The sequence below is a fragment of the Schistocerca nitens genome, chromosome 5, assembly GCF_023898315.1.
Source record: "Schistocerca nitens isolate TAMUIC-IGC-003100 chromosome 5, iqSchNite1.1, whole genome shotgun sequence".
Classification (NCBI taxonomy): Eukaryota; Metazoa; Arthropoda; class Insecta; order Orthoptera; family Acrididae; genus Schistocerca; species Schistocerca nitens.
In genome coordinates this window covers 732,646,257-732,663,678 of record NC_064618.1, presented here as the reverse complement: position 1 = coordinate 732,663,678, position 17,422 = coordinate 732,646,257, and the positions used below count along the sequence as shown (strand labels likewise).

The 17,422-nt window shown below is 37.9% G+C and overlaps 1 protein-coding gene across 3 annotated transcripts in view; it reads left to right on the top strand.

Moving 5' to 3' along the window:
- The window catches only part of LOC126260230 (hrp65 protein-like), a 176,911-nt gene that overhangs the window by 145,993 nt on the left and 13,496 nt on the right, over window positions 1–17,422 (top strand). For all 3 annotated transcript variants that reach the window (XM_049957535.1, XM_049957537.1, XM_049957536.1), the window contains exon 11: window positions 10,566–10,650. In XM_049957535.1, coding sequence (XP_049813492.1) covers window positions 10,566–10,622 — 57 coding nt within the window. In that variant the 3' untranslated portion in view covers window positions 10,623–10,650. The remainder of the gene's footprint in view (window positions 1–10,565; window positions 10,651–17,422) is intronic.

Here is a 17,422-nt window from a genome sequence, read left to right as displayed (position 1 = left end):
TCTCATAGGCGCATGAAGAATTTTTAACTCCCAACGGCTGAGAGAGCGGAGGAACCAAAAATCTATAACTGCAAGCGTCTGTACCCAGATTGGGCGGCTTGTGGGCAGCGTCTGTTCCTCATGTTAGAGGTGGCTGTTTCAAGAAAACCTTCTAACGCTAACAACGTTAGTTGTATTCCTGGTAGGTTACGCAAGTAATCTCCCCAACTTTGAAGAATTTCAACAGTTACAATCTTAACGCATGATGGAAATGTCTTTCAATAACGAAACTACCCCAGGTGGCCAATCCACCGTCGGCAACGACGCAAGCAGACCCATGGATTCTGGGGAGTCTGCAACACCATGCAAATCCAACAAGATTAAACCCAGAAAAATCTTCAACATAGCAACTCTCAACATAAACTCCCTTCTCAAAGTGGGAAAACTTAAGCACCTTACAGACCAGTTACACACGGAAGACATACAAATTGTGGCACTACAAGAAACTCACTTCACTGATGAAAACACATTTGAATCAAACAAATTCAGAATATTTAAAGGAAAACCTGGAAAAATTGTAATGAAGAAATGCCCTCAGCTTGGCACAGCTTTTGCTGTAAACACAAACATTCTGAACTCTGTCAAACATTTTTGGTCAACATCATCGAGAACATCTTTCCTCACTTTTTGATGTGCAAATAAAAAATACACATTAATCAATGTTCACGCTCCCACAAATGACAAAAATAATGCTAAAAATAGGGAAGAAACAGATGAATTCTGAGAAACCCTTGAGGATCATATATCAGAAATCCCAGAAAACAATGCAAAAATACTTCTAGGAGATTTTAACACTCAGATTGGAAAAGAAAAATTCCGCGATATTTTCGGCAACTTTCCCGCACACAAACAAACCAACAAAAAGGAGAAAGGTTAATTATGCTCTGTAAGCAGTTTAAACTCAAGCTAATGTCAACACGTTTTAGACATCTTCCCAGAAAACAAAAAACCTGGGTATCTCCGATAAAGAGTATCGGAGAATTTCAAATAGATCACGTTGCCATCTCCTCCAAATGTGAAAAAGAAATATTGAACACACGTGTCCGAAAATCTCTAAACCTCGACTCCGATCACTATCTCACGAAAATAAAAACTAAACTGGTCCCACAAAACAAACAGAAAAGCAGAAACGGTGAATATAAAAACAGAAATAAAATAAATTTTGATCTTACAACCCTGAGAAATTACAACCTTAAGTCCAACTCTAACCTCAAGGATTTTCAGAAAAAACTAGACATTCTCCCCTTCACAAAACCTCCAAGAATTTCAGAACAACTTGATTGAGGCAACAGAAACAACCTTTCCAAAAAAGAGCAAACCGAGACACCCGTGGTGGGACAGCAACTGTAATGAAGTTCTGCATGAAAGACTTAAAGCCTGGAAAAAGTGGAACTGACATAAAACTGAAAACAACTTTGATGAATTTAAGCAAGCCAGAAAGAATGCCTCAAACTATTTGCAACACCAAGAGACAATATGAAAAACAACAACTGGACTCAATCGAAGAGAATTTAAAGAAATGCAACACGGCAGCTTGGTACAAAACATTCAACCAGAAACTCCGAGGATACCAGTCCCCTTGCCTAAACCTTGTGAGAAATAATACGACTCTCGCCACCAACAATACTGAAAACTGTGAAATCCTGGCTGAATATTTTGAGACACTCCTAAACTGCCAAACACCCATCCAGACTCTCAGTTTTACGCAACCAGAAACATTACCAACACATTCAACACCTCCGACACGAGAGGAAATCACAAACATAATCAAAAATCTCAAAAACAGGAAAGCATGTGGAGAAAACACAATTACAGCAGAAATGATCAAGCTTGGGGGAGAAACATCAGTAGAAGCACTACACAAAGAACTTGAACAAGTATGGGAAACCAAGAAAATCCCAAGTCACTGGAAAACTGCCCTAATTCACGCTTTGTTTAAAAAAGGTGACAAAAGGGATGTTAACAACTATCGTGGAATATCGCTTCTCCCAGTCCCATACAAAATTCTATCAAAGGCCCTGCTCAATCGTGTATCACCAATTATAGAGGGAAAACTTGGAGAATATCAAGCTGGCTTCAGACCAGGAAGATCCTGCGCCGAACAAATTTTTAACCTCAAAACAACAATGAACTATTTATCTACAAGGAGCAAGAAATATTTCATAACATTCATAGATTTCAAAAAAGCTTATGACTCAATCGATAGGGACACACTCATCAAAACACTTCGAGAATATGAAATAGATGAAACAACAATCACCATAATCAAAGAAACATTATCAAATACAACATCAAAAGTAAAATTCCAAGGAGAAATTTCACGGCATTTCGAGGTCAAAACCGGCGTCAGACAAGGAGATGCGCTGTCCCCGGTACTCTTAAACTGTGTTCTGGATAAAGTCATAGCAGAATGGAGAAAACTCGCGCAAAAACGTGGAGTTGAGAAAGTCCAAATTGGAGGGAAGTGCTACAAAGCCATTGAAACCAACTGTTTTGCCTTCGCTGACGATCTCGCCTGTTTAGCTTACACACAAAAATACACAATAAAACAGGTAGAATTACTTAAAGAAACTGCTGAAAAAGCAGGCTTGCAAATTTCATTTGAAAAGACAGAAATCATTGCAAATATCAAAAATCCACCAAAGAAAATAACTACGAAATACGGGAAAATACAGGTATCTAAACATTTTAAATATCTTGGTGAACTAATTCAGCCTGTGGCAAAAGGTCATCCAGCCTGAAGGCTAGAATACAAAAACTAGAGACAGCAACTCACTACTGCAGACAAATGTATTCAAAAAAATGTATATCCAAAAACATTAAACTCAGACACTACCAGACTGTCATTAGACCGCAGATACTATATGCATCAGAAACACTGGCAAATTTTACATACACAGAACAGATAGAAAATCGTGAAAGAAGAATTGTGAGGACAATTCTTGCACACAGGAAAATAACAGATGATCAAGGCAAGTCTGTATACAGACTAAAAAGCAACAAAGTAGTGTATACGAAGTGCAGAAAAATTACAGACGAAATTAGAAAAAGATGCTCCTTTTATGCTCACATCATGAGGATGAACCCGAATAGGCTTACAAAACAAATATTTTCGTACATCGCAAATGTAAAAAATAAAAATTTATGGTTTATCAACACAGAAAGAGATCTAAAAGAAATGGACATAGATCAGGAAACAATATTTAACAGAAACCTTTTTAGAAAAAAACTGAATTCATTCACGGGTTTCGGTGTGAAAATTAAGACGACTTGTGGAACTAAATGGTCTGAAGAAGAGAGAAAAGACGCCTTCAGCGCAAGAATGAACCAAGTGTGGACCGAGAGAAAGACGACTTCCCAGAAGCGCAAGAAATAACTGTTTTCACGGTCTTTAACGGCCAAATTTGTATAATAATAATAATAATAATAATAATAATAATAATAATAATAATAATGAAACAAAAACTGAGGAAATATTTTTTAATTGGAAGGTATCAAACAAAGAGAATATGTGTGTTAAACTGTTAGGTTTGATGATTGACCAGAAACTTAGCTGGGATAAACATATCACATACCTCTGTTCTAAACTTGCACATGCTATGTTCCTACTTTATAAGCTTAGGAATAATGTCAGCCAAAACTTATGAAGCATTCATTTTTTGCTTATATCCACCCCCATCTTTCATATGGTATTGTGCTCTGGGGAAATTCTTTCTATTCAGTATAAATTTTTGGATGACAAAGAAAACCTCTTTGATGTATAGTGGGTTTATCTCCTAGGGATACATGCAGGGAACATGTCAAAAAACTTATGACAGTTTCTTGTTTGTACATCTATTATTGCTTATTACACATAAAAGAAAACATAGCTCAATATCCCCTTAGGTCATCTGTCCACACCCATAATACAAGACGAAACCACACAATTGATCTGCCATACTTTAGATTGTCCAAGATACATAATAGTTACAAAAATGTAGCCCTCGAACTGTTTACTATGCTCCCTAAAATTGTACAAACAGTATCTAAAAATAAATTTAAGACAACATTGGGTCAATGGCTCAAAGGTAAATCATTTTACTCAGTTGATGAATACAAAGATGCAGCTCTCCATGCTACTCGATCCTGTGCAAGCTTCATCATCTCCCAGTACCTACTGCAAGCTACATCCTTCAGAATCTGCTTTGTGTATTCATCTCTTGGTCTCCCTCTACGATTTTTACCCTCCACGCTGCCCTCCAATGCTAAATTTGTGATCCCTTGATGCCTCAGAACATGTCCTACCAACCGATCCCTTCTTCTAGTCAAGTTGTGCCACAAACTTCTCTTCTCCCCAATTCTATTCAATACCACCTCATTAGTTATATGATCAATCCATCTAATCTTCAGCATTCTTCTGTAGCACCACATTTCGAAAGCTTCTATTCTCTTCTTGTCCAAACTATTTATTGTCCATGTTTCACTTCCATACATGCCTACACTCCATACAAATACTTTCAGAAACCACTTCCTGACACTTAAATCTATACTCGATGTTAGCAATTTTCTCTTCTTCAGAAACACTTTCCTTGTCATTGCCAGTCTACATTTTCTATCTTCTCTACTTCGACCATCATCAGTTATTTTGCTCCCCAAATAGCAAAACTCCTTTACTACTTTAAGTGTCTCATTTCCTAATCTAATTCCCTCAGCAACACCCGACTTAATTCGACTACATTCCATTATCCTCGTTTTGCTTTTGTTGATGTTCATCTTATATCCTCCTTTCAAGACACTGTCCATTCCGTTCAACTGCTCTTCCAGGTCCTTTGGTGTCTCTGATTGAATTACAATGTCATCTGCGAACCTCAGAATTTTTATTTCTTCTCCATGGGTTTTATACCTACTCCAAATTTTTCTTTTGTTTCCTTTACTGCTTGCTCAATATACAGATTTGCTGTTTTAACATAGAGAAAGGTACCTCTGCTTGTAGTAGGACCTAAATTTGGAAAAACAATATCTAACACATAGGCATACACCTATTTCGAATGCTCTATATTTGTATCAATATCTTAGGATAATGACATAGTGTTATCAACATGTATATGATAAGAGTGTCAACATGAATACTCTCCGCTTAATATAAATTTATATAATGTTTCCTTTTTTATTGTGAAATTAACACTATATAAAATTCCAAATGTTTGCTATTGTACTACACTAACGTTCATACGATTTATATGTGCCCGCATCTCGTGGTCGTGCGGTAGCGTTCTCTCTTCCCATGCCCGGGTTCGATTCCTGGCGGGGTCAGGGATTTTCTCTGCCTCGTGATGGCTGGGTGTTGTGTGATGTCCTTAGGTTAGTGAGGTTTAAGTAGTTCTGAGTTCTAGGGGACTGATGACCATAGCTGTTAAGTCCCATGGTGCTCAGAGCCATTTATATGTACATGGTTATGAGTATATAACCATCTTTATACTGTAATTGAACTTATTGACAAAGCCCATTGTATAAGAAAATACTGAACGGCTAATGAAGATTCTTCTTCTTCTTCTTATTATTATTATTATTATTATTATTATTATTATTTGAAGTGTATGTAGATAAAGAGGAAGCAAATGAGGGGTTGATTGAGATTTTAAATTTCAGAGTTCAACTTAGGATTTTAAGGAGTCCTAGAGGATGTTTGCCTGTGGATTTTTCGTAATTACTCTTGTCAAGCAATTAAATCCCTTTAGAATGAATTTTCACCCTAAGTAGTTTGTATGTTCTGAAACTTCTATGCAGATTAAGTGTGTGTGTGTGTGTGTGTGTGTTAGTGTCAAACCTTAGTTCTGTAACTTTATCAGGTTAGTGCTCTGCCAGCTGGGCAATTCAAGCAGTCCCTCACAGCTTTATTTATGCCGCTGCCTAATGTCCTACCTCCCAAACTTACACTTCCCCCCCCCCCCCCCCCCCCCCCCCCCCCCCCCCCGAGGAGTGCTAGTCCTGCAAGGGATGCAGGAGATATTATTTAAGGTTTGGAAGGTAGGAGATTAGGTACTGATGAAAGTAAAGCTGTGAGGGCGCATCGTGAGTTAGGCTTGTATAGCTCAGTTGGTAGAGCTCTTGGCAACGAAAGGCAAAGGTCCCGTGTTTGAGTCCGTCTCGCACAGTTTTAAACAGCTAGGGAGTTTTTAATTAAATACGTTTTTGCAAAATTAGACCAATGCTAATCCAGTTTGATACCTCATTTGTCCGTGCCCCATACATGATTTGGCTATGAAAATTCGGACATAAATCCATTGTTTAATTAATAGGGTGTCTCAGGTATTTGGCGATCAATCATTCTATGTATTGGTCAGTAGGCTTTTGCCATTTAAATTAAGTGGGGAAGAGTTTTATCCAGGCATTAATTGGTAATGTGTATCCTTGTAATAAACAGATATAGATTCAGTACACTTCAGCATTGTGCGCACAGCTTCTTAAGAGATATCATGGACCTTCATAAGAAACCTATTGCAGTCTTACTTGATGATACGGTAATTTTTATTGTTTCGTAAGTCTTCACTGTGAGTTAAGTGCGAAGGTCAGGCTTAAAATGAGATTTAGGACTGTTGTCAGCAGATTACTGAAACGTTGTGAATGAAAGTTAAAAAGACACCTATTGGTGCAAGATAGTGTAGAAGCAATTAAAATAATTTTAAATGGGTGTTACAGTGCTATCTTATGTTGCATCACAAATGGAAGAATAAAATAGTAACAGTTTATATTATCAAAGAAACAGACAGGTAAACTACTTCCTTATCGCTATAAGTGTGTTTTCCACAAGTTCAAGATGCAGTATTTAGTATGTAGAAAAAATATAAAGAAAGCCATGTGGACCATTATGTTGATGAACAATAATTCAACAACAGGGAAAGTAGTAGTGAACCTCAGTACATAACCTATGTATAGCCAAAAAAGGTTTTTAAAAGTCTTAAGAACTTAGGCATGCAAATTTGAGGAAAATAAAGCCCAATTTGGTAACTTAATAATGAGGAAGATTTAAATTTTTGAGAAAAGGTTATGTAGCAAAAATTCAGCAGTTTAGAAAATGAAAATGATAGTGACTTGTGTGTAATGACCCTATAACTGAGATACAAACATTTTTTCATAAGTGAATTTCATGTCTAACAATTCAGATGGAAAAATAGTGTACTCTACTTTTGAGTTGCTAAATTTTACCTCAGTACAGTAATTGGATTCCTTTCTAACATTTTCTGTTATGGGTACTACACATTGAAAGTCTGTGTACAGCATATTATTAGTTTTTGAGAGGATTTTTCCCCCCCAGCATCCTTTTCAGCATCAAAATTTTGGCATAATTCAGCATAAATAATCTCTCTACTTTCTATGACAATGTACATTTCTGATATGATCTCCAAAATATTTTAGTGTCTCATTGTTGCTGAACACACATCATGAACGGCATCAAATTCGGTCAATCTAATAATGTAGAAACATTTCATTACCTGCTGTTTCTTGAACAACCACTAAATGAGCCAAAACATTGTGACTGTGTTATTGAATGGTGGTGGTGCAGGCACATGATGCCTTAATGAAAGTATGTAAGTGAAGCAGTTGACTTGTACTGCAAATGGGAGAAATCCACTGACATTAAAAAAGGGCTAATGTTGTGGTCTGGTGCTTGGAAAAACATAAATGATGAGTGATTGTCTGTTAGCTTGCAGCAGTCGTGAGCATCTATTGAAAGTGGTTGAAAGTCAATGAATCCATGAATAGGTGACAAGGTATTGGATGTGTGCCTCATCAGTGTCAGAGGATTGCCTGTTCTGTGAAACAAGATACGTGGTGGTCTGTGGCCGATTTGTTGACCTAAGCAGACAAAAGTGTTTGGTGCAAACCATTTAGCACACACAGGGCTCAAAAGCTGTGCATTTCAATGTTGACTCAATGACATCTTTTAAGATTGCAGTCTGCTTAGGATTAGAGAGATTGGATGTGGATCAATGGAAACATGTTGCCTGGTCAGACGAACAGTTACTTGTGACAAAGTCAGTGGTTGTGGCTGTATAGATGTTAGTCCCGGCAAACTATTGCTCAAAACATGCAATCTCCAATGAACGCAGCTCAGTGAGGGACATGAGCCTGACTTCCTTGAGGCATGTGGTATTAATTGAAAGTACCATAACTGCTGTAGACTATGTGACATTGCTGACCATCTGCGTTCCTAGATGCTCGATGTCTTCTCTTATAGCAATGGTATGTTGTGGCAGGATAACTGCCTTTGTCACAAGGACAAAACTGTGCTACAGTTGTTTGAGTAGCACAATATTGAACTTGTGTTGGTGTCACGACCACCAGATTTGCCTGATCTGTACCCAATGGAACGCATTTGAGATGCTATCGGGCACCAGTTCCACACCCTCAAACCAACAACCCATAATTTTGTGACCTGTGCAAGACATCTGATACTGTATACTTCTGGAAATGTACCAAGAACTTGTTGAATTCATGCCATTCACAATTACTGCTACACTACATTTGAAAGATGCATTAATACCCCTAAAGAGGATATAAAAACACAATATATGTGGAAATTGCAACAGTCTGAAATAGCATAAATGAAGCCAGACTTTTAACATTTAGACCAGTGTAACAGCACTAAATTTAGTTTTAATGGGAGTTAGTCTGTCAGAATCAGCAGTAACATCTCGTGTCTGATACGAAACAGTGTCTTGCCATATTCAGAAATCGGTTTAGTAAAACAGAAGTAAGTACTGGTGTAAGTGTGTGCAATATCAGCGTGTTATTAAATTTGAAAGTACAGTGTGTGGGGAGGTTCTGCAGTTTATGCATTATGAGGACACAGCAATTCATTCAGAGCATGCTACTACATAGTAGAAATGGATGTGTTGAAACTAGTTCATACAAGAGTTGTGTACAGTTGAGAATACATACTTGAAATCGTATTGTGGCAGCAGTATGGGATTATCACCCACTATTTTGCGTGGCTGTAATAGATCATACTGGTTCATCCACTGTGGATGGCAAAATTTATTGTTTAAAGTAGGCTCTCCTTCAACCTTTGTAACAAAGTGTATGGTTTTACTATTATACCCCCAGCATGATAGAAACATTCACTGATAAGGAACATCCAAAGTGTGATTATTTTTGGCATTATTTAATAGAGCAGGTGTGTTTCTCATGTTAATTGAGGGCATGTGAACAGAAGGCTACATCAGAAAATTTTAGTCTGTGACATAGCCTCTTTCAGATTGTTCCTCAAGCTATATTTCAGCAGATTAATTTCTGCTCACATAAGCTTGGGAATTTGAGTCATCTTCAAAGAAAGACAGGTACTGCATCCTGGGCCTAAACATTTACCAGAGCTTGAGGTAATGATTATTCATCATCACTCCTCCTACCGATTTGCATTCAGGACGACTGTTCAAACTCTTGTACAGCCATCCTGATTTAGGTTTTCTGTGATTTTCCTACATCATTTAAGGCAAATGTCAGAATGGTTCCTTTAAAAGGGCGCAGCCTACTTCCTTCCCCATCCTTCCCTAATCCCGTGGGACCGATGATCTCGCTGTTTGGTCCTCCTTCACCAAATCAACCAACCAACCTGCTCCTGCCACTGTTGCTGCTCTGTATCAATGCCGTGTGGTTCTGTTTGCAGCACTTGTAGTCCTTACTCAGTATTGATGATGTACAGTTCTGCCATTCTAATCACTTATGCGCCATACTACATATAAAAGTTTGTTTCTGATGAATCTGCCCTTCATCGTGTTGCAATTTTCACAGGTGATAGTGTAAGATCCAACAAATGTGTCTAAAGTTGATACGGGTACAAAATCAGTACAACTTGCTCAATATTATTTTTAATCAGCCAATTTCATAGGTCTGATTTTCAGTGATTAGCAGTTGTTGTGTACAGACAAGTTTAGCAAGAACATGTCGCACATTTGTCAGTATGGATGACAAACAGCAAAGCCACAAAAAACAGGTTCAGTTGTTACTCTTGGATCAGCCTCAGTATTATGGCATGAACTAGTCCAGTAATTAAATGCATAACTGTCAAGAATGTGGTCAAATTATGTATCACTGTAAAAATTGGCCGTGTATTACATGTTAATGACATCAGTTTCTAATCATACGCCATTTTGTCAAAATGTTCACCAACAAATAAAATGTTGCCCTCGGATGGTTTTGTGTGCCCTCGGATGGTTTTGTCTGTCTGTAGTTAATGATTGCAATAATATTGATAGCCTCTAATGCAGGGTATTGCACTGCAGGTTAGATCCAGCATAAATATAATACTGCTTATCTTAGTCACAGATGGATTGCAAAATAAGTAATTTTCCACATATGTCGTATGTCTTTGCATATTTGTCACATGGATTCAATTGGTGCCTATGGTTGTAGATAAGAGAACGGAGCCAAACTATAAACTGTTGGTGTATATATTCCTCAGCATTGAACCTTTTTTCGTGCTGGGAAATCACTTCCATTCTCTCGTTGATTAAACAGAACTAAACAATATTTGTTCTGTTTCGCAGGTGAGCTATGAAGATCATTGGCAGAGATACTATGCTGACTGTGAACACTACTATTGATCAGTGCAATGATACACAGTGAGATAAAGTGAGTAACTGTTTTTTTCTGTATGCTGTGGCTGCTTTCTGCAAACATGTGAAATGTTTAACTGTTAATACTGTGTACCTTGTACACTTCCCTCCCTCTCTGCCACCTGCCCCCTCCCTCCAAGATGTTCATGTCTGCTTGACACTAATTCGTAGAGGTGAATAGTATACATGCTTTAATATAAATTATATTAAGTGCTAGAAAACAAATTTGTTAAAATTGTTAGTCGACCAAAATATTATTGCATCTGGGAGTGAAGGTGCTTTGGTCAGCTTATCATGAGGTTTTGTCCTGTTATTTCACCATGGTAGGCTGAACCACTTGATATATCCACAACTGTCCTGAAATCATACACAGTGTGATGTTTTCCTTATTCACCACTGTAGTTGTTTACTATAACGTCACTGTGTTTCCAATAAAAGCCACTGGAGACAAAGTGCAATAATATCACATTACGGTAGTACTTGTTTAAAAATAACTCTACATTGGTAAATTGTCAATTCGAAGGTAATTTTACTAGTGTTGTGTGTACAATTAAGGATACAAAGTTGGCCTCCTTAAATAACAGCCAGAGTTATTCTTTTGTTTCGACAGTACTGACGCAAATGAAACACTAAATGTAAATTTTGATCTGTGTGTTTTGTACACACTCAGAGGAGGACATGTTACTTACTTGGAAATTGTTCTTTCGGTATTTTAGACTTTTGTCAAAGTGATAACACAAATGTTCCTGCAAATACTACATGCTGTCATTCTATTAGAGAAGGAAAGTTGCTACTCACCATATAGCGAAGATGCTGAGTCGCAATAGGCACAACAAAAATATTCGCACAATTATATCTTTTTGTGTGCCTATGGCGACTCAGCATCTCCCCTATATGGTGAGTAGCAGCCTTCCTTCTCTAATATTGTTACATTACATCCTGGATTTTCCATTGTTTGATTTTTACATCCTGTCATTATTGAGATACATTTAATAAATATTCACCAGTGATTGTCCACCCCACCCCACCCCACCCTCTGCTTTTTGTAATATACATTTTTTGGTGTGACAAATGAAGTTCTATGATGGCCTCCACTGTACTACATGAAATGTAATCATTTTGTGTCACAGTATGCATGTAATATCCCACATTAAATTGGCTGTAAATTAATGCCATGTCTGGAACAGTTATGGTAAATTTCATGACAGCCTCGAAATTCAGTGGTGGCTATCGCTGTCAGCTCGCCACTGTGAAACGGCAGCAGTAGTAGAAATGCGTAGTTTTCCTAAGAATCTTTTCCTGATAGATGTGGCAGTTTACACCTTGATTATTAGAGGAAGAAAGACTGATACAAAAATATTTTTCTCAGTTGAGATTTGAACTGAATATTACAGGTAGTTCCACACCAGCAGAAATGCTGGACCATTGTATTAATATGTTGCTGCAATAATGAGAACTGTCATTACTCCGGTGATAAAGATACAAAGCTCACAACTTACAAAAGAAAACTTTACACATTGCTCCAGGAGGCATTGTCAGTATTAAAGGATATGACGACAACAATCATTCAAAGCAAAAATGTCTAGTAATAATGGGTTTTAAAATGCGTACCTTAAGAAGTGTGAGCACTACTTTGGTAGAAATGTATTTCACATTAGTGGAGATGAACTGCTCATAGCTCTTAAGGTACACATTTTAGAGCTTGTATTAATAGATTTCTTTGGTTCCAATGATAGTTACTGGCAGATATCCTAGAATATTGACCATTCCTCCTGGGACACCATGTCTATGGAGTCACTTTCTAAAGTTGAATAATTGAATTTGCAATTCATGTTACATCTTGAATGTGAATTCGTTGGAACATATCACAGGTTTCACACAATAATATAAAGTGAAGTTAGGTGAATAATTCAGTTTATTGGGAAATCGGTGTGCAATAAGAGTTGCGCCATATATTTCCCACTGTATTACTAACTCTCAACTACACAAATTGTGGGAACAGTAAATTTCCATGATGGACCTATCTTAAGCAAATTTGCAGATCTTGTGCTCTTAAGTGAACCTGCACTCTACTGAGAAATGCTGCGACATGCTGAAGGAACACCAAAATAACCATCAGAGTTTATTCCTGTTTTGTAGCTAGCATACATGGCTGAAGCACAGCTAAGATTAAGAATAGGGTTTTAAAGCATATTGTTTGAATTGATTGTGCTCCATACAGTATTAATTCTATTTACAGTAGATATTTTTCTTGGAAATGCAGACAACAGTAAAGTACTCTGCCAAGTTGTCTGTAGAAGCAGATACTGAATGTAGATAAATTTATATTTCCTTCAGCAAAAGTGGTCAGATATTATGCAGGGTAAGGTGCACTTCATGACTCCAAATATATAAGTAAGTCACCTCATACTGGCAGTGTTGGATCATTTTTTGCGGATTATGAATGTTTCTAACAACACAGCTCAGTTAACTTGCATATAGGGAATGCGATGATTCCACCAGTGTAACAGTGACATTCTGAGGGATTAATAAGTTCTGAGCAGGATCAGAATCTAGCACATTTCAGCAATGGCGTGAGAATACTAAATGTAGGGCTTAGGGTCAATCCATTTCTAATGTTGCTCAACAGTTTTGATTTTCTAAATTTTTTTATCATGAGTTCCCTATAGGCAGGCATTCACAAAACACTGTTTTAAATATTTTTATGTCATAGTTTTTTCTGGCAGCCGTTTTTACAATGGCAGTTGGGCAAGTTTTAGGGGAAATCGACGTTTGCGGAAAGTTTAATTGCCATGTCATTTTAAAAGATATCAGAATAATTCAAAAACCAGTGTGCTCAGCATGAAATGAACTTCAGGCATATTTTTTTTTTTTTTAAATTTCTCTATCATGCAAGAGAGTCACTCAAACTCTTTCAGTAAAGACTCTGAAAAATTTATCAATCTTCACTTTTTAAGGCCTTCAATTTTCATGAAGGAAGAGAGACTCACTAATAATATGTTATCTCTGTGTTGTGTACTTACATAACTACCTGCAGTAAAAGTTGCAGTCCTGAGAATGCACTCCTGTTTTTTCTAGAGCTTTTCAAAAACTGCCAAAACCCTTCTGACGTAAACTTTTGCAGGTCAATATCTAAAAAGGGACTGAATAAAAACAAGTGAAAATTTTACAGAATGTTCTTGATTCTCATGGCCATATCTCTCAAAAAAATTATGACAGAGACTCGACTACATTGAGAGTAATGTTGTTGTCTTCAGTCCTGAGACTGGTTTGATGCAGCTCTCCATGCGACTCTATCCTGTGCAAGCTTCTTCATCTCCCAGTACTTACTGCAACCTACATCCTTCTGAATCTGCTTAGTGTATTCATCTCTTGGTCTCCCTCTACGATTTTTACCCTCCACGCTGCCCTCCAATACTAAATTGGTGATCCCTTGATACCTCAGAACATGTCCTACCAACCGATCCCTTCTTCTAGTCAAGTTACGCCACAGACTTCTCTTCTCCCCAATCCTATTCAATACCTCTTCATTATTTATGTGATCTACCCATCTAATCTTCAGCATTCTTCTGTAGCATCACATTTCGAAAGATTCTATTCTCTTCTTGTCCAAACTATTTATCGTACATGTTTCACTTCCATACATGGCTACACTCCATACAAATAGTTCCAGAAATGATTTCCTGACACTTAAATCAATACTCGATTTTAACAAATTTCTCTTCTTCAGAAATGCTTTCCTTGCCATTGCCAGTCTACATTTTATATCCTCTCTACTTCGACCATCATCAGTTATTTTGCTCTCCAAATAGCAAAAGTCCTTTACTACTTTAAGTGTCTCATTTCCTAATCTAATTCCCTCAGCATCACCCGACTTAATTCGACTACATTCCATTATCCTCGTTTTGCTTTTGTTGATGTTCATCTTATACATTCCTTTCAAGACACTGTCCATTCCGTTCAACTGCTCTTCCAAGTCCTTTGCTGTCTCTGACACAATTACAATGTCATCGGCGAACCTCAAAGTTTTTATTTCTTCTCCCTGGATTTTAATACCTACTCCAAATTTTTCTTTTGTTTCCTTTACTGCTTGCTCAATATACAGATTGAATAACATTGGGGATTGGCTACAACCCTGTCTCACTCCCTTCCCAACCACTGCTTCCCTTTCATGCCCCTCGACTCTTATAACTGCCATCTGGTTTCTGTACAAATTGTAAATAGCCTTTCGCTCCCTGTATTTTACCCCTGCCACCTTTAGAATTTGAAAGAGAGTATTCCAGTCAACATTGTCAAAAGCTTTCTCTAAGTCTACAAATGCTAGAACCGTAGGTTTGCCTTTCCTTAATCTTATTTTCTAAGCTAAGTCGTAGGGTCAGTATTGCCTCACGTATTCCAACATTTCTACTGAATCCAAACTGATCTTCCCCTAGGTTGGCTTCTACCAGTTTTTCCATTCGTCTGTAAAGAATTCGTGTTAGTATTTTGCAGCTGTGACTTAACTGATAGTTCGGTAATTTTCACATCTGTCAACACCTGCTTTCTTTGGCATTGGAATTATTATATTCTTGAAGTCTGAGGGTATTTCTCCTGTCTCGTACATCTTGCTCACCAGATGGTAGAGTTTTGTCAGGACTGGCTCTCTCAAGGCCGTAAGTAGTTCTAATGTAATGCTGTCTACTCCTGGGGCCTTGATTCGACTTAGGTCTTTCAGTGCTCTGTGAAACTCTTCACGCAGTATCATATCTCCCATTTCATCTACATCCTCTTCCATTTCCATAATATTGTCCTCAAGTACATCGTCCTTGTATAGACCCTCTATATACTCCTTCCACCTTTCTGCTTTCCTTTCTTTGCTTAGAACTGGGTTTCCATCTGAGCTCTTGATAGTCATACAAGTGGCTCTCTCTTCTCCAAAGGTCTCTTTAATTTTCCTGTGGGCAGTATCTGTCTTACCCCTAGTGAGATAAGCCTGTACATCCTTACATTTGTCCTCCAGCCATCCCTGCTTAGCCATTTTGCACTTCCTGTCGATATCATTTTTGAGACGTTTGTATTCCCTTTTGCCTGCTTCATTTAGTGCATTTTTATATTTTCTCATTTCATCAATTAAATTCAATATTTCTTCTGTTACCCAAGGATTCAATTAAATTCAATATCTCTTCTGGTACCCAAGGATTTCTATTAGCCCTAGTCTTTTTTACCTACTTGATCCTCTGCTGCCTTCACTACCATCCCTCAGAGCTACCCTTTCTTCTTCTACTGTATTTCTTTCCCCCATTCCTGTCAATTGTTCCCTTAGTTTCTCCCTGAAACTCTGTACAACCTCTGGTCCAGTCAGTTTATCCAGGTCCCATCTCCTTAAATTCCCACCGTTTTGCAGTTTCTTCAGTTTTAATCTACAGTTCATAACCAATAGATTGTGGTCAGAGTCCACATCTGCCCCTGGAAATGTCTTACAATTTAAAACCTGGTTCCTAAATCTCTGTCTTACCATTACGTAATCTATCTGAAACCTGTCAGTATCTCCAGGCTTCTTCCATGTATACAACCTTCTAACCTTCTTCTATGATTCTTGAACCAAGTGTTAGCTATGATTAAGTTATGCTCTGTGCAAAATTCTACCAGACGGCTTCCTCTTTTTCTCTCCCCCAATCCATATTCACCCACTATGGTTCCTTCTCTGCCTTTTCCTACTCTTGAATTCGTCACCCATGACTATTAAATTTTAGTCTCCCTTCACTACCTGAATAATTTCTTTTATCTCATCATACATTTCATCAATTTCTTCATCTGCAGAGCTAGGTGGCATATAAACTTGTACCACTGTAGTAGGCATGGGCTTCGTGTCTGTCTTGGCCACAATAATGCGTTCACTATGCTGTTGGTAGTAGCTTACCCGCACTCCTATTTTTTTTTTTTTTTATTCATTATTAAACCTACTCCTGCATTACCCCTGTTTGATTTTGTGTTTATAACCCTGTAGTCACCTGACCAGAAGTCTTGTTCCTCCTTCCACCGAACTTCACTAATTCCCACCATATCTAACTTTAATCTATCCATTTCCCTTTTTAAATTTTCTAACCTACCTGCCCGATTAAGGGATCTGACATTCCACACTCCGATCCGTAGAACACCAGTTTTCTTTCTCCTGATAATGACGAATGGGAGACTATTTTACCCAAGAGGCCGCCATCATCATTTAACCATACAGTAAAGCTGCATGTCCTTGGGAAAAATTACGGCCATAGTTTCCCCTTGCTTTCAGCCGTTCGCAATACCAGCACAGCAAGGCCATTTTGGGTAATGTTGCAAGGCCAGGTCAGTCAATCATCCAGACTGTTGCCCCTGCAACTACTGAAAAGGCTGCTGCCCCTTTTCAGGAACCACACGTTTGTCTGGCCTCTCAACAGATACCCCTCCGTTGTGGTTGCACCTACGGTTCGACCATCTGTATCGCTGAGGCATGCAAGTCTCCCCACCAACGGCAAGGTCCATGGTTCATGGGGGTAGGTTGAGAGTAATAGAGCAGCAAATTTCAGTAAAAACACTACCCCTTGTGCAGTGCAGTGCCAAGTTAGCAAACAAGGGCTTGAAATTATTACAGTTGACATTGGTCAAATGATGTTTAAATCATTACATACAATAAATGATCAAATATTTCTACTTTTAAATAACAATGGGCAGAGATAACAGTTGGTAAGAGTTCTAATTCTTAAAATTATCGGTAAATTTGTTGTACTACACTTGCATACAGTACACACATAATAATGTTTCTCCATGTATAC